The sequence below is a fragment of the Oncorhynchus mykiss genome, chromosome 29 (genome assembly GCF_057628025.1).
Source record: "Oncorhynchus mykiss isolate SJ-2025 chromosome 29, ASM5762802v1, whole genome shotgun sequence".
In the NCBI taxonomy this organism is placed as follows: domain Eukaryota; kingdom Metazoa; phylum Chordata; class Actinopteri; order Salmoniformes; family Salmonidae; genus Oncorhynchus; species Oncorhynchus mykiss.
In genome coordinates this window covers 27,204,425-27,225,163 of record NC_143050.1, presented here as the reverse complement: position 1 = coordinate 27,225,163, position 20,739 = coordinate 27,204,425, and the positions used below count along the sequence as shown (strand labels likewise).

Genomic DNA, 20,739 nt, shown 5'->3' with positions numbered 1-20,739 from the left:
TTGCCTGGTTATATAAAAAACTGGAGTCCAATAAGACTATAGAGAATATCTACAAGTGAATAATTTAGTAAAAGTAAATACTTTTTACACCTGCAACAAGTAGCCATTACGACGGTTCCTGTTTGCACACCATTCCAGTCGAGCTAGGGCCTGAAGCTGAGCTGACCCCATAGGTGTGACTGACCACAAATGGAAGGTGTCTTTCAGAGAGTCTGTGTAGTTGGTCTTGGCAATCCAGACCTGTCTTCGGATGGCTACAGAAGAAGCCATGACCCTTCCAGACAGTTCAGCCTAGGTGGGAGGACAGCTGAAGCGTGAACTGGCCAATGATCTTCAGCTCACTGAGGATAGCCACAAAACTCTGTGCTGAACGATCCTCAGTGTTCTCCAGCAGCAGCCTCCTCTGGTAGTCGGATAGGTAGCGCAGGTAGTTGGCCGTCTTGGCAAGCATGCTAGCAGTCTGGTACATCTTCTCAACTAGAGTCTCAGTGAAACGCAATCGCACAGCCGGGACCAGCGCCTCCTTGTCCTCCTTTGGCTTTATTGCCTGGAAGATGGCCGACATAATGCAGTTGACCTGAGGTATCTGGTTGTAGGCTGGAGACTGGCAGTCGTGAAGCCTGTACATCTTGGAGAACAGTTCCGTGTACGGCTTCAAGCTGGCAGGGTTTGGCCAAGAGCTCTGGACCAGGTCCTCAAACTCTGGAATCATGGTAGGGTCTGGTGGGCTGGAGCTGGTTGGTGAAGTCTATGCCAAGGTACTTGGCGGCTCATGCTATGAGGCTCTGAAGCTCCTTAGCTGCCAGTAAGTCCTGTTTGGAGATAGGACCATCAGTTGACAGAGAGGCATCCTCCCCTTCCACATCACTGAGAGGACTGAGAGGACTCAAGGCAGATGAGATGGAGGGCTCCTCTTCTTGCTTCACAATGGTATGGGAGATAAGTCTCTCTGCTCGCTTTCCTGAGACAAGGGGTGGAGGCATGAAGATGTGTAGTTTGGGCTGAAGTGGGTATGACACAACAGCTTCTGCACCTTTCCTCTCCAGAGCCTCAATGCACTTCTCCAGAATTGCACACTGTAGCTGGGTGGCCTGTTGCTGGGCCTCTAGTCTCTGTTGAACCATCTCCACCAGCTCCCTGTGTCTCCTCTCTAACCGGACAGCCTGCCGCGACTCTCTCTGAGACCTCCTCCACTTTCCAGAGGGGCAAAAGTCAGTAGGAGGAGGAAGACGAGGAGGATGGAGAGCGTCTCCTCTGGAGGCTACCGTGGCTCCGTTTGGAGTGATTGGTGCAGCGCGAGCGGCATTTTGAGAAATGGTGTCGTTTGCCGAACCCTGGAAGTCAGCATGGATGGGGTGGAGTCAGCTGACTGCTGAATAGCAAGTTGTGAGAGGAAAGTGTCTTTTGGGATGCTGGAATTGGGCCCTGTCTGTAGGGAGAGGATGGTGAACAACACTGGCATGGTGGACGAATATACAGGTGTGGTAGTAGAGAGCCGAGGTGGGGGTAGAATGGGGACTGGGTCTTCCCCCAGTTTTGTTTCCTTGATGGGAGCCGAGGTGGTCTCAGACTTGAGCTTAACTTCAGACTGTGCTGCCTCGTGCCTCCTCTCATGGTGCATTATCTCCTGAACTTTGGTGAGGCGGTTGATGCAGGTGCTCCAGTCCATCTTGGCACACTGGGGGCATTTCCCATACTCCAGCACAGCCTCCTTGGCATGTTGGATGCCCAGACAGTGCAGGCACAGCTTATTGGTGTCTTTGATAGGAATCTTGTGTTTGCGACAGTCACACCACGTGAACCTTGGGGATGACGTTATCATGGCTATGTTCAATGTTCTCAGTTTAGGAGATATTGTTGGCTCCCCTGTAACAATAAAATTGCCATATGAGCCCAACACAGGTCATCAACGTTCATCATAATTGTACATATATTTTTTAATGTTTAGCTGACTAGCTTTGTCAGTAGCTAGCTAGCTATCATAAACTACTGCTGGCTACGAGCTAGTCCATTGCCGAAAAGCAAAATAATGAAGATTTTATTAGAAAATGGCAGAATACTTAAAAAAGTTATATATATATATCTCATAAACATCATTTAAAAAGTAGACTAGGCAGTATGCGAATTCAATTTGCATTAAACTGTCTTTGTGTTGTCCTTCATCCATGTTTGTTGATGTTGCGGAGACCAACCAGGCAAGTTACCTAGAAGGTAAACAAACATGCATCGAAAACGTAGCTATGCATATTGGAGACCATACGGAAGAATGCACGCACTCCTACCCCCATTCGAATCTGATAAGGTTTGCTTTGTTGTTTATTCGAAATTATGATCTGCAAGGATACAGGAAATGTGTAGATATGTCCTGCAGAGTTGCTCCTACGTCGTACTCTGTGCGACAGAAGCTACAGAGCGAAGATCTTGTAGTAACAACCAGATCCCACGGTCTCCTGTAGAATTTGTGAAAACACTAGAATGCACATGAACCTGATGGTATAAAGATCAGCCATTTGGTCAGGGAGTTGGTCAACCTGCCAGTGCTGTGATAAGAGTGTAAAATAATGCATTTGAATGTATCTGCACTGTATGTTTGTTAGCTAGCCAGACAGTTTTAGAGGAATTATTCCATACATTAAAATTAACTGCCAATATTCTATTCAAAGTATGCAGTCAATCCACAGCGTTGAATTTGTCCAAAATAAGCTATTTTCAGATTAAAAAAGTTTATTTTCGACAAATTCAAGGGTGCACTCATTCAGTTGATTCTGTTGCGCAACCGAATGCTTTGCAACTGTTGATTACAGCCCTAATTGCAACGAATGATTACAGCCCTAATTGATTGAGGAGAAGGCATAGACGGGGCTGTCATAAATCCTCAAAGTTCCAGAATGGGTTGAAAATAGCAGCCATATTGGTCAAGGAGATATCCAAACCAGTGTAATTGGAATGAATGGCAGTAGAGGCCTAATCAACATTTGAGTAGGTAGGAGGAAGGACATTTTGGGTGGCTTAAAGTAGACATTTCTTCAGTTTTTGGAACCGCTTGCCTTTGACATGCCTTAAGAGGTGTGTTCAGCCTCCTTGTATTTGGGTGTACCACAGCATCTGTCCAGAGACAGATTTGCAACTGTTTGTACTTTCAACTAGACAAATTTAGGTAATGCCTTCCCTGTTTTGTTGTTTGCTTAGATTTTGCAACAGAATCAGTGGAATGACTACAACCCAGTCTTTAAATACCTTAGCTGGCAGTTACTGTATCAAACTTTTCCATAATCTCTTCTATTGATACTGAATGAATACTCTAGTACGTTTGGGACCTTTTCATAATTGGAGCTATATGGTGAAGATGAAATGCTGTAGTTGAAATTATAAACAGGACTACATTTACTTCTGGGCATTAGCAGAATCCATGTTATGACTGGAAAATACTTGTGTGTGTGGAACATTACAGATGTAGTGTTTATCTGTCAACTCTTGCTCGAAATAGGACCTACAAATCATTAAGTAGCTGTTACAAGTAGCGTCTTGTTGATAAGTAGATTTATCAACACTCAACAGGATTCGACAAATTCAGAGTACGATTAGAGAAACATTTTATATTCACCTTTATTTTACATTTTTTACTTTCACATTGGTCTTTAAACCTTTTCTTTTCAAGTTATGATTCTTGAATTTCTTCTGGAAACCACCAGACTGAACCTGTTGAGAATACAAAGAGAGCTGTGTTACTAATTTCAGTAATTCAAAAACCACATAGTCAGACCTGTTTGTGTGGAAGACCACGCAACACTATTGGTGTAAAGACAGTGTTGAGAGAGTTAAGCAGTCTGACCTTCTTGCGTTTCTGTGGCGCCTGTTTATCAACTTCCATCTCCTCATCGTCATCTGTTTTAAAGTCATCTTCTTTTTCCGCCTCCATACCCTCCTCAGTCTCTTTTTGCAGAGAAAATAAAGAGGCTGTAGGGAAACAAAAAGCCAGACATCAGTTTTCACCTTCCAGAAAGGAAGGAAATTGATCAAATAAATCTAAATGTACTTGAATCCACATATCAGGTTATTGCTCATCCACAGCAGACATTGTCCTCATTGACTGTTTTACACATGAAATGACTGAGGTACTAACATGGGTACAGGTCACTCATGCTGTCCTCGGAGTCGCTGCCACCCTCGTTGCTGGAGTCAGGAGCCCACGCTCCATTCCCCCGCTGGGTGTTCCCCCGCTGGGTGTTGCGCCCCCTCTCCCCATCGCTATCTCTGGGCTTCTTCTGTCGGAGGCTGGCTGGAATGTACTCCATCCCCTGTTGTACACACGCTTCATCTAGGGGAGAGATTAGATCATTCATAAACTGTACCGACAACAATGAAAACAACCTATGTGGTGTTTCAGGTAGTTCTATTCTACCTATCCAACAAAACTCAAAATGGAAAACGCTCTAAAACTTTGAGTGGAAAGGAAGCATCAACATTTGAGTGTAGGAAGGACATTTTGGGTGGCGACAAACTGACATTTCTTCTTTGCTTTTTGGAACCGCTTGCCATTGATGTGCCGTAAGACCTGGTGTGGCAGGCAATTGATATGTCTGAGTGTTAACTTGCAGAAGAGATGATTGCTGTAGGTCAGACATACAGAATTTGTCAGTAACAATTAAAATAACTGGTTGAGAGGCAGACAGGCAGCTGATAATCACACAGGTCCTGTAATCAGGTACTGAAAGTCCTGTAACCAAGTACTGAAAGTATGACTCTTGGAATACTTACGGTTGCTTCGAGCTGGGCACAACATGAGGTTCATATTGACCATAGTTGAACTCTGCAGTAGAACTTAGTTTCTGATATTTCTTCCCTTTCGTGAAGTTCTGGAGCTCTGTGAGGTTGCAAGGACAATCATGTCCATTGAGTGTGCATTTAATCTGAAAAGGGGGTAAAACAAAACTGTAATTTTTTACGTCTTGTTCCTCACATCATTCGCAGATACAGACAGCCATTTGACAGAGCAGAATCTAGTGGCTGACAAACTAGCTGCGCAGCCTATTGTCACATCTGTGCTATCATTATGAGCTAACTAACGTTAGCTGGCTAGTTTACAGTATTTTGTAAAAATAAGTTTTTTGGAAATTCTTCTAGCTAACCTTTTTACCGTCATCCGTAAATTCAAGAAATGGGTGGTTCAGAAGGAACGCTTTGATATCTGCAGGTAGGTCCTCCATGGTCGAGTAATCAAGTGGCTAGCTCGATAAGGTTATTTTATTTGAGCTCACTAGCTACTAGCTGACTGTGTCTATCATGTATGCAGGGTCCGAGACACGTGTGTACGCCGGCGTATTTCTTCCTCGCAAGATGCGTAGTATTTTGGCACCACCTATTGTTCATTACCGTATGAAGCAGTCTGAGATAGGGTCTAGTACTCAAGACAAAATAAACAAAACTGTCTGTAATGCATAAATATCAATAGAAATTGGACGTTACAATTAATCAAATTAAACACTGAAAAGTTGAACATTAACGTTGGAATGAATGATAGAGGGCATTTGCCAAATATAATATACTAATATAAATCACAAGATAGACATCACGAAACTGGCCACAAAACTGCCTGATGTGAATCTATCGATCCTGATATTGTGTTCCAGTCTGATACACATGCAAAATTAGATGTTTTTATACTCATCATTACAAGGACAGATATATTGTAGATGTAGATTTATTGAAGTATTTGTAAAGCAATGTTTGGACATTGCGTCAAGGCATCATTTCCGGCAGCTTATTTCGGTTTCCACTAATTACCACAACCACAAAGGATAAATTGGCTATATCGTAAAAATATATGAAAGTATAAATGTGCTTTTTGGTCTTAATTTAAGGTTAGGAATAAGGTTAACAGAGTGGTTAAGGTTAGATTTAAAATCCTTAAAAAATATATACATATAATTGGGCGAGGTTTAGGACTTTATGGTTGTGGTAACTAGCGACGACTAATATTGTTATCAGTCAGCTGACAGTGCGTGACAGGTTAGACCAAAGACACTTGCGGTTGCAGTTAAGCAAAATCCATTTTGTGCATTACGATTGTCATTTTAACTTTTTCAGCGGAATTTTCTGTTAGAACCCACTCTTATATGTCAAGTACACTGGTGATGAACATAGTAATATAAGTCAACTAGCATCTGTTGTTAAGTTAGCTACTATCAATGCTATGGGCTATGCCTAGCTAGCTAACGCATCCTTCCCTATTTCATTTTAGTGTAGTTAATTATACGTAAGCAACAATATGTCTGGACCAAATGGAGATCCTAACATCCCAAGTGACGATGGCATCATTGAGGATGAAGATGAATTCAACGAAGAAGGTAATACTGGTATGTTTCAGATGTCAATGTCATCTCTTCACCTGTGACTAAGGGACACTATACTGTGTGTGTGTATTCTCATTCTCCGCTGTCTACATAGGTAAGTCAAAAGAGTGCCTGTATTTGTCTTATGACTTGCATTGTTTCTGTTCTCACATCACTCTCGTTTGGCAGAGTATGCAGCCATCAACACTATGCTGGATCAGATCAACTCCTGCCTGGATGACCTGGAGGAACGCAACGACTCCCTGAATGGCAAACTACATGAACTGTTGGAGTCTAACCGGCAGGCCAGGCAGGAGTTCAGAGGTCAGCTGACCACTGCTACACCCCCAGGAGAGGAGAAATTGTTCCCAGACCAGGATTCTCCAGCCACTGAAGGGGAGAAGGGCGGAGAGTGAGAGGACAAAGCTTGACTAGAGATCTTCTCATACAAATCAACAACATTCCTTCCATCTATATGAGCATATTTCCTCAAGTGTTTCTGTGTGGTGTGTCAACACTTAGATAAGTGTGAATAGGGTTTGTCCTTTTCTGTCCCTTACATGTAGTGCTTATGAATCCACACTCTGCTGTTGAAATCTTAAAATGGTTCCTCACAGGGGAAGGTAAATTAGCCAAAAGCTGACAGTTCATTCTGTGTGTTGAAGTGATTACTTTATGCCAACACGTATCCACCACCACATACGATGTATACTAATGTTTAGCTACCTGTATACAGTCCTCAATTGATACAATAGTACATATTTATTCTTGTGCTTGGTATGGGGTGAAAGCATGTGGAATGAGCTCAGTGATTGACATAACTGGTTGTTTGTAGTCAATATTTACCTCCTTGTGGGGAAACTACCTTTACAGCAATAATACAATATTCCAAATTCTGTGACTTTCATTGGTCAATGTTTTTCAGTGATGTGCAAGAAGAGATTAATGTTTTGTGCTGTGTTCCACTTTTTCCTATTCTGTTTTTGTTAGCCAGGTATAAATACAGTATATTTAATGTTACTGAGTGTGACATCTTGAGAATTGCTAACTTATAGCACTAGCTCTCTAAAACATTTCAAAAAATGAACAGGTGTGATATATTCAAGTGAGGCAATAGTCATATTTTATTTATAAATTAAAAGGAACCCAATACAGAAAACATCCCCCAAAAAATACAAGAAACTTCTAGCTGCTAGAAAACAACTATTTTGTTCATCTGAGTTTGTCATTTGTTGAATAAAAATACATTAAGAAACATACAGATTTGATTGAAATGTCTCTTACATGACCATTTTCATCACGCTCTGGTCCTGTAATATTTCAGTGGGACCGGAACCAGAATCTTGCAGACAACTGCGCTTACCTTCATCAAAACCAATATGTATCTGCTCTTCCTCTGTGCAGGTTAACTAATAAAACAACTGTCCATTCACTTAAAGTATAATCTGGACGGGAAAGATTATTTTCTTCTTTCAAGGAATCAAAGTGGCTATTTCCACTTGCTGTGATTGGTGACTTATCTGTGGAGTGCTACATTACTTTTTAGTTTTGTGTACTTCTGTCTACAACTTAAACATCCTATATTCAGGTAGAGAAGTCTCCTCACCAGTAGATCCGTGACAAATGCCTATCCATGTCTTGTGATGGACCACGAATAGATCTCTATCCTTGTGTATTTTATTCTTCTTGTGGACTATTTCTAACTGCATTGTTTGGAAGGGCTGATGAGCATTTCACTGTGAAGTTGACACCCGTGGTATTCAGCGCATGTGACAAATCATATTTAATTTGAGATCACAAGCGGGTGAATCATTCCATTCCTTCTATTGGTGCTCTTCAAAATCAGAGCTGCTGGTTATCAGTTTCTTTAACTGCTAGTCTGCTTCACTAATTGACTATCACTGGGGAAAAGACACTTAATTCTCCATGCCAGGGGCCAAGAGTTTTTCCTGACCAGTTAGGGCCCCGAGTTTCACCCAGGCATGTCTCATGGTTAGGAAAAACTCAAAAGTCCTATCATTCCACTTCATTGGTGTTGATAATAACCTTGATGTTAGGTTACCCAGTTGAAAGGTGACAACACTGCCATGCAATTCCTGTACGGACAATTCTACTCCAATGAAAACAACTCTACTAGTCAAGTGTGCTGGAGCTTACAAGATGTGTGTGGGAAAAAAAGAACGAAGTAAAGACGCAATTTAAAAGGTTGGAAAACAAGCACAAAACTACTCAACTCTTTTAGTGTCATGTTTGTGTTGTGATGTGTAAACATTGCAGGACATTTGAAATTGTAAATATTAATGGGGCGACAGGCTTTGGAAATCCACCCATCATATCACCTGGCAATAGGCAGACCTAATGCTCACAACTGAGGAAAAATATAAGTGATCACTTACCTTTGCATAAAACTGGTTCTCAGTGGAGAACGAACTATGGCAAAGATAATATTTTCTCAGCCAACTCTAAAGGAACTGTTTATGGTCTTAGGATTTGTCTACTCCAGCACTTTCACAACATTATGAGACTTTCATTAAGAGAAGCTACATTCTAAGGCTCACTAAAAGCATGTACTGCTTCCTAACATTGCAGAAACACTACTGACCTAAACAATTCTCCCAGTCTTGACAAAGCCATATGAGCTAATAGCTCAGCCTTTTGGAGGTTCATGTGCAACTTAGGCGCAACACCAGTGGGATTTAGTCAGAGTTTCAGCAACCACGGGGTTAAAGAGCTAAACAAGTCAGAATGACTTTAGTAGTACAGTGATGATGGGAAAACAATAGCTCACGGTGTATCTGAGCAAAATAGACAAAGCAGTTCGGACTTATCCCCTTTGAACCCCCCCTCTAACCTATCCCTTCGCCTGCTAACACATCCCAAGAAATCTCCATTACAGTTCAGTTCAGTTTGTGTAAAAAAAAAAAATGTCAAGGACAGTAACACTTCAACAAAGCTAGGATCAAATCAAGGGTCATCGTTACTCGACATTCAAACAAAAGTACAGTTTACTTTTTAAATGTTTAGTTCCCACCCCCCTCACATTTTTTTTGTTATCCAGATAAAAGTCAACTGCTAAAATGCTACATTCTAAGTCTCACTAAAAGCTTGACAAAGCATTGTTAGCTTTATGGGAAATGCCTGGACTAAAACAACACCACTTCCTTCCTAAACTTGGCTACAATGTGTTACGGAGTTAGATTGAACACAACGTGTTGTTGAACTAAGCTTGACCTGTGTTTTCACTTGACTTAACACTTTATGATAGAAACACAAAACGTCCACACGTTGTTTCCCCGACGGTTCTCCTCTTCAGTCAGGTTTAACTGAACGCCTGTTAGAAATACATCTGTATCTAGTTGTGGTTGTGTTATAAAAAAAAAAAAAATGAAACACCTAGGTATGCCAGGAGGAGCCCTGGTTTTGAGTTGCCAGGGTGTTCTTTTCTTGGTCCATTGAGCTATACAGAAAAGGAGGTGGAGGATCCTGTCCCAAACTAACCGACCCTGTCCTAGGGTAGCAATTGTACTGGATATCATCTTTTTCTTCCACTCTCTCAACGTCTCTGTGTTGTCCTCCCAGACCTTCTTTTGGATCCCACCTTTGCGTTCCCGTCGCCCAGCTTCTCCTCTTGGGCAGCTGCCTCCTCTTCCGTCTCTCCCGTGACTGGCTCCTCCTCTGTGTCTTCTGTGACTGGTCCTAGGTCTAGGGTTGGCTCTTCCTCCTTGTCCTCAGGCCCAGCTAGGCTCTGCTGCTCTGGGGTGGCTTGGCCCAGGGTCCCCTTCGTGCTGGTGGTGGTAGGGGTGCTGGTAGTGGCGAGGTGCTGCTGGGATAAAGATGAGGCTGAGGGAGTGTTGTCCTGGGGTTGAGGGCAGGGCTGAGAGGGCCTCAGCGCGGTGGTGGGCGGCAGTAAGGCAGGGCTGCCGAGGACCTCTGAAGGCAGGCTGTGGTTACTGTCACACTCTGCATCTCCGTCCACGGGAGTAGGTTCCAATGTCCCATCCTTCTGGCTACGCAAGGCCCTGTACTTCTGTAAGGGAGAGAAGGCACAAGAGTATAGGATTTAACGGCGATGACTGCAATAGACAGACAACCGTAGGCAAACCCGTAAATGTTGTGTGGGTAGCGTCTTAATTCATACACAGTATGTGCGATTAATCAACCAACCTTGAGGTTCTCAAAGTGTTTGAGTGACTTGCAGTGCGAGTGGCGGGCTGAAGACTCAAAATGGTAGAAGTGCTGGCAGATTCTACAGAGGAACCCAGCCACGGGAACCACAAAGCTTGAACCTGGGAGATGAGCAGAGAGAGGTACTGTTAGTCAATGAAAATGGAATGGCACATGACAAAATCATAATGTGCGATATACAAATAACATGAACAGAAAAATGATTGATTCGAAATGGCTTTTCAAGACAGTGACTGGTGTGTGGTGAGACAATCCCCAAAGCCAACACTTACTTAGGCCGCCTTTCCTTCCAGTTCTCTGCTGCCAATGACTGGAACGAATTGCAAAAATCACTGAAGCCTTATATCTCCCTCTCTAACTTTAAGCATCAGCTGTCAGAGCAGCTTACTGATCACTGTACCTGTTCACAGCCAATTTGTAAATAGCATACCCAACTACCTCATCCCCATATTGTTACTTATCCTCTTGCACCCCAGTATCTCTACTTGCACATCTATCACTCCACTGTTAATTCTACATTGTAATTATTTCACCTCCATGGCCTATTTATTGCCTTACCTCCCTACTCTTCTACATTTGCACACACTGTACATTCATTTTTCTATTGTGTTATTGACTGCATGTTTGTTTATGTGTAACTCTGTGTTGTTGTTTTTGTGGCACTGCTTTGCTTTATCTTGGCCAGGTCACAGTTGCAAATGAGAACTTGCTCTCAACTGGCCTACCTGGTTAAATAAAGGTGAGATAAAAAAAACAATGACCCCTGGTAGAGTGTGTCACTCACCGTACACCGTGTCAGGGTCATATTCCTCATCTTCATCTATGTCCTCCAGTAAAGCCACCTCCATCTGGGTAGGCCAGCCCTCCTGCCACACCAAACACACACATGACCAAACAGATGGAAACCAACACACACAGAAGTTCCATGGAGAACACTTCAAAATGTCTCTAGTATGGATCCTGTGACAAAGTGAACGTGGGAGAAAGAGAGAGGAACGACAAAGCATGTACGAGCAGACGCCTAACCTTTCCATGGGAGCTGCTTTGGTCACCATCATCCTCGTCCTCTTCCTCCCCCTCCTCATCTCCGTCATCTACAAAACAGCCCTGCTCGTCCATGGCAACCAGTTCAGCTAAGGCCGCTGGCCCTCCCTCCTCCCGAAGCTGTCGTGGGAGGAGCACAGAACAGTGAATAAGGGGAGGGAAATAGCTGACACAGGTTGCATCCCAAATGGCACCCTATTCCCTAGTTAGTGCACTATATAAGGAATAGGGCGCCATCTGGGGCGCGAGAAAGGTAATGAATTGAATGGATTTACACGCTGCCGAGGCAGAGATGAGTAGACCAGCGGACACACCTCGCCGACTCTCTGCTTGTGCTCCTGGGACTGCATGTGCTCCAGGAACAGGAGTGGGCTCCTGAAGTGCCTCTTGCAGACGGTACAGGAGGGGTTGGAGGTGCGGCTAGTCAGCTTGTGCTCACTGGTCCTGCGGTGGTCCATGACTGTACTGGTGTAGTGGAATTGGCAGGTGGCACACCAACGCTGCAGGCCGGGTCTCTTCTCTCTGTGTTAAACACACACAGCTCTGAGGACCATCAGGGTCGTATTCATAGACCGGAGCAAAACATTTTGCAATGGAAAAGGAAAACAAGTGTTTCTTATTGGACAAGTTTAGACAGACCCTTCCTATTTGGGTCAGTTTTCATCCGTAAGGTGCCTAATGACGTGCATTAGTACTGACCCGTCCCTGAAGGAGCTGTCCCTGCGGCCTCCCTGCAGTGACTCCTGGACGCGGGGCATCAAGGTGACCAGACAGGCACTGGACATGTGTTGGATCTCCATCATCCTCTGCTGGTGGACCAGGCTGTTCATGTGACTCTGGAAGTCCTAAAGACGAAAAAGAAATGGAGCGAGAGGGAGAGAGAGCGATACAGCGAGAGGGAGAGAGAGCGAAACAGCGAGAGGGAGCGAAACAGCGAGAGGGAGAGAGAGCGAAACAGCGAGAGGGAGAGAGAGCGATACAGCGAGAGGGAGAGAGAGCGATACAGCGAGAGCGAAACAGCGAGAGGTGGAGAGAGAGCGATTCAGCAAGAGATGGAGAGAGCGAAACAGCGAGAGGTGGAGAGAGAGCGATACAGCGAGAGATGGAGAGAGAGCGAAACAGCGAGAGGTGGAGAGAGAGCGATACAGAGAGAGATGGAGAACGATACAGCGCGAGCGATACAGAGAAAGACAGAGAGAGCGATACAGAGAGAGACGGAGAGAGAGCGATACAGCGAGACGGAGAGAGAGCGATACAGAGAGACGGAGAGAGAGCGATACAGAGAGAGACGGAGAGAGCGATACAGAGAGAGACGGAGAGAGAGCGATACAGAGAGAGACGGAGAGAGAGCGATACAGAGAGAGACGGAGAGAGAGCGATACAGAGAGAGACGGAGAGAGAGCGATACAGAGAGAGACAGAGAGAGCGATACAGCGAGAGGGAGCGAAACAGCGAGAGGGAGAGAGAGCGAAACAGCGAGAGGGAGAGAGAGCGAAACAGCGAGAGGGAGAGAGAGCGAAACAGCGAGAGGGAGAGAGAGCGATACAGCGAGAGAGCGATACAGCGAGAGGGAAAGAGAGCGATACAGCGAGAGCGAAACAGCGAGAGGTGGAGAGAGAGCGATACAGCGAGAGATGGAGAGAGAGCGAAACAGCGAGAGGTGGAGAGAGAGCGATACAGCGAGAGATGGAGAGAGAGCGAAACAGCGAGAGGTGGAGAGCGATACAGAGAGAGATGGAGAGCGATACAGCGCAAGCGATACAGAGAAAGACGGAGAGAGAGCGATACAGAGAGAGACGGAGAGAGAGCGATACAGAGAGAGACGGAGAGAGAGCGATACAGAGAGAGACGGAGAGAGCGATACAGAGAGAGACGGAGAGAGAGCGATACAGAGAGAGAGCGATACAGAGAGAGAGCGATACAGAGAGAGAGCGATACAGAGAGAGACGGAGAGAGAGCGATACAGAGAGAGACGGAGAGAGAGCGATACAGAGAGAGACGGAGAGAGAGCGATACAGAGAGAGACGGAGAGAGAGCGATACAGAGAGAGACGGAGAGAGAGCGATACAGAGAGAGACGGAGAGAGAGCGATACAGAGAGAGATGGAGAGAGAGCGATACAGAGAGATGAGGTAGAGTGATTCCTCTGTCGGATACGTTGAGCTGAGTGCTTGCCTTGGGACCATCCAAAAGCAAACACATTTCACTCTACCCCCCCAGGGTGTGTGTGTGTGTGTGTGTGTTTGCGCTACCTGCTGGTTGTGACAGGTGATAGTGCAGATGTAGCAATAGAACTTGTTTGCAGCATCACCCCCCTCCTTGCCCTCTTCCTGCCCTCCTTCCAATACCCCTGAGGCAGCCTTGCCCTCTGCCATGTCCTTTAGGCCTGGTGTAAATGCCTGGCGCTCACCACTCAGCTGCTCAGAGGCTGGCATGGCCGACACTCCACTCTGGACCTGCTCATACACAGGGAAGGGCCGTTAAAGCAGGTCATGAAATCACTTTGGAAGCAGAAATCAGGTGCCATCTGTCTGATCTAGCATCACACTGACAGTTTGGTCTTCAGTAAAGCCTGATTATAAAACTCACCTTGGCTGCTCTGCTTTCCTCAAGTGCCTCTGGACCAGCCGTGCTCCCATCCTCCAGAATGAAACAGTCTGTTCATTGAAGCGAGAAACCAGGTGAGATAAGGGAAGAACTAGTCCCACCAGGCCACATGTGAAAGGCCAATGCTGTAGCTGGCTGGGAGGAGGAGGCGTGGAAGTGCAGCTGGAATGGAAGGGCTAGGATGGTATACGAGACCACTCACCTTCAAGCTGGCTGTCATCTGGTGGGCTTTGATGCACTGCTGCACCTAGGACCCCATCTGTCTCCGGAGGCTGCTCCACAGTCTCCTCTGACCTGAGACAGAAAGGAACAGGGAGGGGATACATGTCACTACAAGCTGCTACCCTCCAAGGACTCATCTCAACACATGGATACTCAGTTAAGTGTAATCTGAATAGGTACATAAACAAAACAACTGCCCAACTGCTCTAGACCTTGAGATATTCTCGAAAGTCAAAACAGTGTTACTTACCCCTCTGTCCTCTGCTTCTTCAGTGCTGGCTCCTTGGGCTCAGGTTGCACTGAGGGCCGTGCCTGTCCACCTGGCCCTCCCACTCCTCCATCTGCAGGGAGAGGGAGACACAAGGCTATCTACTGTTCCAACCACATACTGAATGTTTCACACCCACTCAAAAAACATACAGAGAAGGAGACATAGGAAAAAACAAAAAAAACAAACCCTTTTCATGCTTCTGAGATTTCACAAGCTCTAAAGGAAAGACACCAAATTAACACTAGTGCTAGCAGGCGTTGCTAGCAGGCGTTGAGTGCTCAGGTACGGTCCTACCTTTGAGAGTCTTGTCATTGGGCAGGGTCCTGCTGGCTGCAGGTTGGTTATCTGTGCTCCCCCCGGCTCTCTGCTCCCTCTTTCTATCCGGGTACCGTGAAGCATAGTCCTACATGGACAGGGTGAGCCATTGGATCAACCAATCAACTGCTCCCTCAGCAATCAGCAACAGTTAACGTGTGAAACAGGTATAGAGGACTAAGAAGTGTTATTTGAGCATTTCAGTAGAACAGTGCATTCGGAAATGATTCAGATCCCTTCACAGCCTTATTCTAAAACGGATGAAATAAAACATTTCTTTATCAACACACACTATAATGACAAAGCGAAAAACAATGCAAATGTATTAAAAATAAAAAACAGAAATACCATATTTAAGTATTCAGACCCTTTGCTATACATTCAGGCCTTTATGGTAGAGTGGCCAGAAGGAAGCCACTCCTCAGTAAAAGGCACATGACAGCCTGCTTGGAGTTTGCCAAAAGGCACCTAAAGACTCTCAGACCATGAGAAACAAGATTCTCTGGTCTGATGGATCCAAGATTGTACTCTTTGGGCTGAATGCCAAGCGGCACGTCTGGAGGAAACCTGGCACCATCCCTCCGGTGAAGCATGGTGGTGGCAGCATCAGGCTGTGGGGATGTTTTTCAGCGGCAGGGACTGGGAGACTAATCAAGATCAAGTGAAAGATGAACGGAGCAAAGTACAGAGAGATCCTGGATGAAAACCTGCTCCAGAGAGCTCAGGACCTCAGACTGGGGCGAAGGTTCTCCTTCCAACTGGACAACGACCCTAAGCACACAGCCAAGACAAAGTAGGAGTGGCTTCAGGACAAGTCTTTGAATGTACAGCCAGAGCCAGGACTAGAACCCATTCCAACATCTCCGGAGAGACCTGAACATAGATGTGCAGCGACACTCCCTATCCAACCTGACAGAGCTTGAGAAGATCTGCAGAGAAGAATGGGAGAAACTCTTCAAATACAGGTGTGCCAAGCTTGTAGCGTCATACCCAAGCAGACTCGAGGCTGTAATCACTGCCAAAGATGCTGCAGAAAAGTACTGAGTAAATGGTCTGAATACTTACGGAAATGTTTTTGTTTTGTCATTATGTGGTATTGTGTTTAGATGAAATAGTTTTTTTCCTCATCGATTTTAGAATAAGGCTGTGACGTAAGAAAACGTGGAAACGGTCTGAATACTTTGCGAATACACTGAATACGCATTTTGCCTAATCATGATGTGACACTTTGCTTCTTGAAAGTCCAATATCTTGAAAACTTGACTGCTGACACGCAAAACATTTTGGCAATGTATCAAACAGTGGACTAATGAAAACAATACAGAAAGATAGTTTGAGTGGATTTCCCCTTTAAGCCTCATAACATTGTCCCACAGTTTCAAGACAATCAAAGCAATCTTAACAACTCAGACTAAAACTCAACCAAAAACTGCTCAGAGTGGGTGCTCAGTGCCTTGTAGTTCTCCATAATGAAATAGAGGTTGTAATTACATTGTTGTTGTTGTAGTAGCGGGTGTGGGGATGGTAGTGTCGGGCAGGGAAGCCCATGTGAGGATTCTTCATGGACATGCCCATGGGTACAGGCCCCAGGAGAGAGGACCGGGCCCCCGCAGCAAAGAACTGGGTGAACTGCTGCCCGCTCGCTGTAAAGCCACGCATGCTACCTGGAAAGCCAGAGAAATAAGGAGAGAGAGGTGGGAGAGGCAGAGATGGGGGATGAGTATGAGGGAAGGAGAGAGAGGTGGGAGAGGCAGAGATGGGGGATGAGTATGAGGGAAGGAGAGAGAGGTGGGAGAGGCAGAGATGGGGGATGAGTATGAGGAGAAAGATCTAAATGGGGTCATAGTTTCTATCAGGTGGCCTTTGGAGCGATAAGGAACACCAAATCAATGTTAACAGTGCAGAGACCCATACAGCTTTTAATATTTATTTATTTTATTTAACCTTTATTTCACTAGGCAACTCAGTTAAGAACAAATTCTTATTTACAATGACGGCCTACCCCGGCCAAGTCCTAACCCGAAAGGATGCTGGGCCAATTGTGCGCTGCCCTATGGGACTCCCAATCATGGCCGGTTGTGATACAGCCAAGAATCAAACCAGGGTGTCTGCAGTGACGCCTCTTACACTGAGATGCAGTGCCTCAGACCGCTGCGCCACCCGGGAGCCCTTTTGCACGTACACACCAGCGACGTAGATATAAAGATGTGATACCATATTGGAAACATATGTCAATCTACTTGTCTGTACATTTGCTGACATTCTGAAATGCTCTCACCTTGCATCTGCTGCATCATTAGAGCCCCTTGTAACATTGGGTTGGGGGCAATGATGGTGGCCTGGGCAGCCAGGTTGACCATACGGGGAGGTGGAGGAGCAGGGCCTGGTCCAGCCATGGCCCTGGTGATCACAGAGCCACAGAGCCAATGGGCATTAATTACAAAGCAGTATTTATATCTAAACATAATACAGCCACAGAGTTTGGAACAGTTGGCCAGTGTAATTTTCAATAACAGATACTATTCATACAAAGACAATGTGAGGTGCGTTCAGCAGGACAGAAAGGTGTGCAACGTTTAATTCAATAGAATTGGGGGGGGGGGGGGGGGGGATGTGAAATGTGAAATTAAAAATGTGGCCTTAAGTTCATTTTCTCAACATCTAAATGGCAAAACCTAGTAATGAGTGATTAACCAAAATGTTAGTTATTTTTTTGTTTGTTAAACAACTAATTGATAGACATCAGTCAATTATTTGATTTGCATTTTGTTCTATTTTTCCCCCCCTTCTGTCAGCGCAAAGCAGTTTCCATAGCGATCAAACAGCGCAAGCCCGAACTGTGCGATGTAATAGCAAGTTGTAGTTTCCAACAGGCCAATATTAGACCTAGTTTAGCGCAGAAAACATGGTAATTAACAATGACCATAATCCATTGCATGTCTACTGGTCCAGACTGTGTGGAGCAGACACAGAGATGGAGAGAAGAATGCACGACCGAGAGGGATAGAGAGCAGTTGCTTCACGAGCTATCTCTACCTGAAAATACATGATTAAGAGATTGATAGTTGGCATTCAGCAGTCATAAAAGTATGCCTTATTTATTTTGATGAACTACTAAAAATAGCGATTTTGTCAGACAGCAGCTCTATTGAGATGAGATGAGTTAGAATGAAATAAACTCATCAAATAAAACAAAAGTGATATACACAACTGTAATGTGAATAAAATATGGTTAATAATTGATAAGCACTAATAGGCAGTCACTACCATCATGCGACATATTACGAATTGTTTAATTTTGTGTTGTTCAGCATTCAACCCACAAAATGCTTAGTGCATTTAAAGTAAAACATTTGTATTGAAATCGAAAACCGTGATAATTTTTTAATTATCGAACCGAAACTACCTCAAAAAGCACTAAAATTACTCAGCACTAGCAAAACCTAGATTCGAGCCAATGTCTTAAGTAGCTGAAAGTGTACTACAACCTTGTGAAAGTGACAAACTGACACGTTTGAGTGACTTTGATTAAACGGCCTGCACATGTGCAGTTCAGCACAAGATGACCGTGTTTCTGCGCATGAGCTTAGCCGACTTACGTCGCCATGACATCGTCTACAAGCGTGATCGGAGATTTCTATTGGATTAGGAGTTTCTAGGCCTCTTTATTTAAAAATTGTCTTTGATACCGGGGTGCGTTCAGTTTGCTTAAACTTTTTTTTTTTTTTGTTTTACACAGGTGGTACCTTAATTGGGGAGGATGGGCTCGTGGTAATGGCTGGAGCGAAATCTGTGGGATGGTATCAAATACATCAAACTCATGGTTTCCATGCGTTTGCCATTCCATTGGCGCCGTTCCAGCCATTATTATCAAATGTATTTATAAAGCCCTTTTTACATCAACCGTTGCCACAAAGTGCAAAACAGAAACCCAGCCTAAAACCCCAAACAGCAAGCAATGCAGGCCTTCCTCCCCACAGCAGCATCCATTGGTACTGAACAACAAGTTTCCCCAAAATGGTGTGCACTGTTCTTCAACAGGGGTGTGTATTCACTAGGAATCAAATGAGGGGCCTATCTGAATTTGTCCAATATCAACTTGCTTATGTTGCAACTGTTTGCTTTGGTTTAATGACTACAACCCAGCCTTTGAGGTACTTCTACTCCCGTTTGGTGGGTGTGGCCTGATCAATATGTGTGTGACCATTTTAAATCGCAAAACTAAATGCAGCACAGACCAAACACATCTCCCTCTGGGCCACCATAATCACACCGTTCTTGAACAGGTTGTTCAGTAGTGTCTTTTCCGTATTATTAAACACCGTTCTCTTGTACTGAATGCAGCCCCCTGTAGAATGGCTTTCAGCGTTTGGGAAAGCTTGTCTAAAACAGTTAGGCAACGTTGAAACAACTGAACCAGAGGAAGATATATCTAGATCATATTTGACTGAACGCACCCCTGGCAAATGTAATCCAAGCTAAACATTATACTGCTTGTCTGATTTTAGAAGCTGTTGCTAACAAGTCAGATTTAGGGCCTTATATCCACGACCTCGAGTTCACATTTCTTACCGTCCTCTTTGATGGTGATGTGGAACATGGTGCGATGGAGGGGGTTGGGGTTGTGGTGGAGGAGGCGGCGGAGGGGGCTGGTGCTGGAACAGTTGCTGAAGCTGCCGCAGATGATGGTGAAACTGTTGCTGTTGTTGGTGCTGTTGGTGGTGGTGTGGATTAAACATGCCGGCGTTGTGTTCAGTAACGTGTTAGCTAACGTTAACTGTCCGTGGTTGCTTGCAGAAAAGCCTATCGACGATACCTCGGCTCAGGATCTTGATAAGAGAAAAAAAAAAGCTTTTGATTATCTGATCCACAATAAACCTTGAATCCAGCTACCTATCATGCGGAGTATAACGTTGGCTACATAACAGTTAGCTAAATACGCCTCCTGGCTATATAGAACATAATAAATACAGCTCGTTGAAGTGGAAGTTATTTGTGCTTTTCTAGCGAGGATGTTCTAACGTTCCTGCCCGTAGTTTCTAGCTAGCTAGTCAGCATTAGCAACGCTACAGTCCGTGTCTACAACCTCTGGCAAACATACCTAGCTAGCTATCTACCATATAACGTTAGCTAGCTTGCAATTTAGCCTAGCATTACCAACATAGCTAGCTATTTGGCTTGCATTAGCTCCAAGCTTTAGTTAATGCCTTTGTTTTATGTAATCGGAATAATCAATGGTAGCTATCTAAATTGTATTTACATGTAATGTTTTTTTTTTTACCATATAACGATAACCTACGTTTTAACAGGAAAAAAAATAGTTTTAATTATTTTAGAAGCGCAGGTTTGTATCGGGCTGCAGCCTTTTTAAATGTATCAGCGATTGTTCCGTTGAGACTGCAATCGCTGTCAAGCAGGCAAGACTAACTAAGCTTTTCCGGGTCATTTTGGAATCCTTCAGAATAAAAGTCCCGTCCCGTGTACTTTGTAAATAAAACAGTTGGGTGAAAATGATGGAACATTGACACAATTAACAATACATTTTACACTAGTTATATTACAAATAATTATTCAAAGTATGTCTATAAGATATTATGTGATGAAAACATATTGTTGTGTGTAATCCTATCATTTATTGAACTGTACACAATCTTCTGTATATTGTGTCGCAGTAAAAGGGGGATCCGTTCTACTCAGGAGCAATTCTGCTTTTCAAATCCAAAATCCAAATCCCCAGCATGTTACTGCTCATTTAGAGGACTTT

The 20,739-nt window shown here is 44.4% G+C and overlaps 3 protein-coding genes and 1 non-coding gene across 9 annotated transcripts; 1 reads left to right on the top strand and 3 right to left on the bottom strand.

Annotated features, from left to right (window-relative positions):
• Positions 1-52: 52 nt before the first annotated feature.
• On the bottom strand, positions 53-2,325 carry LOC118945306 (uncharacterized). Its single transcript, XR_016493315.1, has 2 exons — positions 2,205-2,325; positions 53-1,866 (listed from the first exon to the last, which is right to left on the bottom strand). It is a non-coding gene; the product is annotated as an uncharacterized LOC118945306 (transcript).
• Positions 53-5,512, bottom strand: surf2 (surfeit 2). The gene is made up of 7 exons (XM_021590917.3): positions 5,130-5,512; positions 4,759-4,910; positions 4,507-4,610; positions 4,124-4,318; positions 3,833-3,957; positions 3,605-3,699; positions 53-2,450 (listed from the first exon to the last, which is right to left on the bottom strand). The coding sequence occupies exons 1-6, from the start codon at positions 5,205-5,207 to the stop codon at positions 3,607-3,609; spliced, it is 747 nt and encodes a 248-aa protein (XP_021446592.2). The 5' UTR covers positions 5,208-5,512; the 3' UTR covers positions 53-2,450; positions 3,605-3,606.
• Positions 5,513-5,727: 215 nt separating this feature from the next.
• On the top strand, positions 5,728-7,591 carry bbln (bublin coiled coil protein). Of its 5 annotated transcripts, none has more exons than XM_021590922.3 (3): positions 5,728-6,036; positions 6,242-6,347; positions 6,522-7,591. In XM_021590922.3, the coding sequence occupies exons 2-3, from the start codon at positions 6,269-6,271 to the stop codon at positions 6,746-6,748; spliced, it is 306 nt and encodes a 101-aa protein (XP_021446597.1). In that variant the 5' UTR covers positions 5,728-6,036; positions 6,242-6,268; the 3' UTR covers positions 6,749-7,591. The 5 variants fall into 5 exon arrangements, with proteins under 5 accessions (XP_021446597.1, XP_021446598.1, XP_021446596.1 ...); XM_021590923.3 differs by having other exon boundaries at positions 5,759-6,009; XM_021590921.3 differs by having other exon boundaries at positions 5,759-6,009; positions 6,242-6,356.
• ciz1a (cdkn1a interacting zinc finger protein 1a) lies at positions 7,429-20,434 on the bottom strand. 2 transcript variants are annotated; one of them, XM_021590918.3, is made up of 15 exons: positions 20,275-20,434; positions 19,548-19,804; positions 17,254-17,375; positions 16,467-16,639; positions 14,955-15,063; positions 14,640-14,730; positions 14,370-14,461; positions 14,150-14,217; positions 13,813-14,016; positions 12,261-12,406; positions 11,876-12,083; positions 11,544-11,681; positions 11,302-11,383; positions 10,497-10,618; positions 7,429-10,359 (listed from the first exon to the last, which is right to left on the bottom strand). In XM_021590918.3, exons 2-15 carry the CDS (start codon positions 19,712-19,714, stop codon positions 9,886-9,888), a joined length of 2,196 nt encoding a protein of 731 aa, XP_021446593.1. In that variant the 5' UTR covers positions 19,715-19,804; positions 20,275-20,434; the 3' UTR covers positions 7,429-9,885. The 2 variants fall into 2 exon arrangements, with proteins under 2 accessions (XP_021446593.1, XP_021446595.1); XM_021590920.3 differs by having other exon boundaries at positions 20,257-20,400.
• Between the last annotated feature and the right edge of the window lie 305 nt (positions 20,435-20,739).

Excerpts from the sequence above, each read along its gene's own strand:
- surf2 (XM_021590917.3), bottom strand. The coding sequence starts at position 5,207 with ATGGAGGACCTACCTGCAGATATCAAAGCGTTCCTTCTGAACCACCCA. Across the intron at positions 4,911-5,129 it reads TTACGGATGACGGTAAAAAG|ATTAAATGCACACTCAATGG; the intron begins GTTAGCTAGAAG and ends CCCCCTTTTCAG. Across the intron at positions 4,611-4,758 it reads GTGCCCAGCTCGAAGCAACC|CAATCATCTCTTCTGCAAGT; the intron begins GTAAGTATTCCA and ends TCTGACCTACAG.
- bbln (XM_021590921.3), top strand. The coding sequence starts at position 6,269 with ATGTCTGGACCAAATGGAGATCCTAACATCCCAAGTGACGATGGCATC. Across the intron at positions 6,357-6,521 it reads CAACGAAGAAGGTAATACTG|AGTATGCAGCCATCAACACT; the intron begins GTATGTTTCAGA and ends CTCGTTTGGCAG.
- ciz1a (XM_021590918.3), bottom strand. The coding sequence starts at position 19,714 with ATGTTTAATCCACACCACCACCAACAGCACCAACAACAGCAACAGTTT. Across the intron at positions 14,218-14,369 it reads AGATGACAGCCAGCTTGAAG|ACTGTTTCATTCTGGAGGAT; the intron begins GTGAGTGGTCTC and ends TTCAATGAACAG. Across the intron at positions 10,619-11,301 it reads TGACCCTGACACGGTGTACG|GTTCAAGCTTTGTGGTTCCC; the intron begins GTGAGTGACACA and ends CTCATCTCCCAG.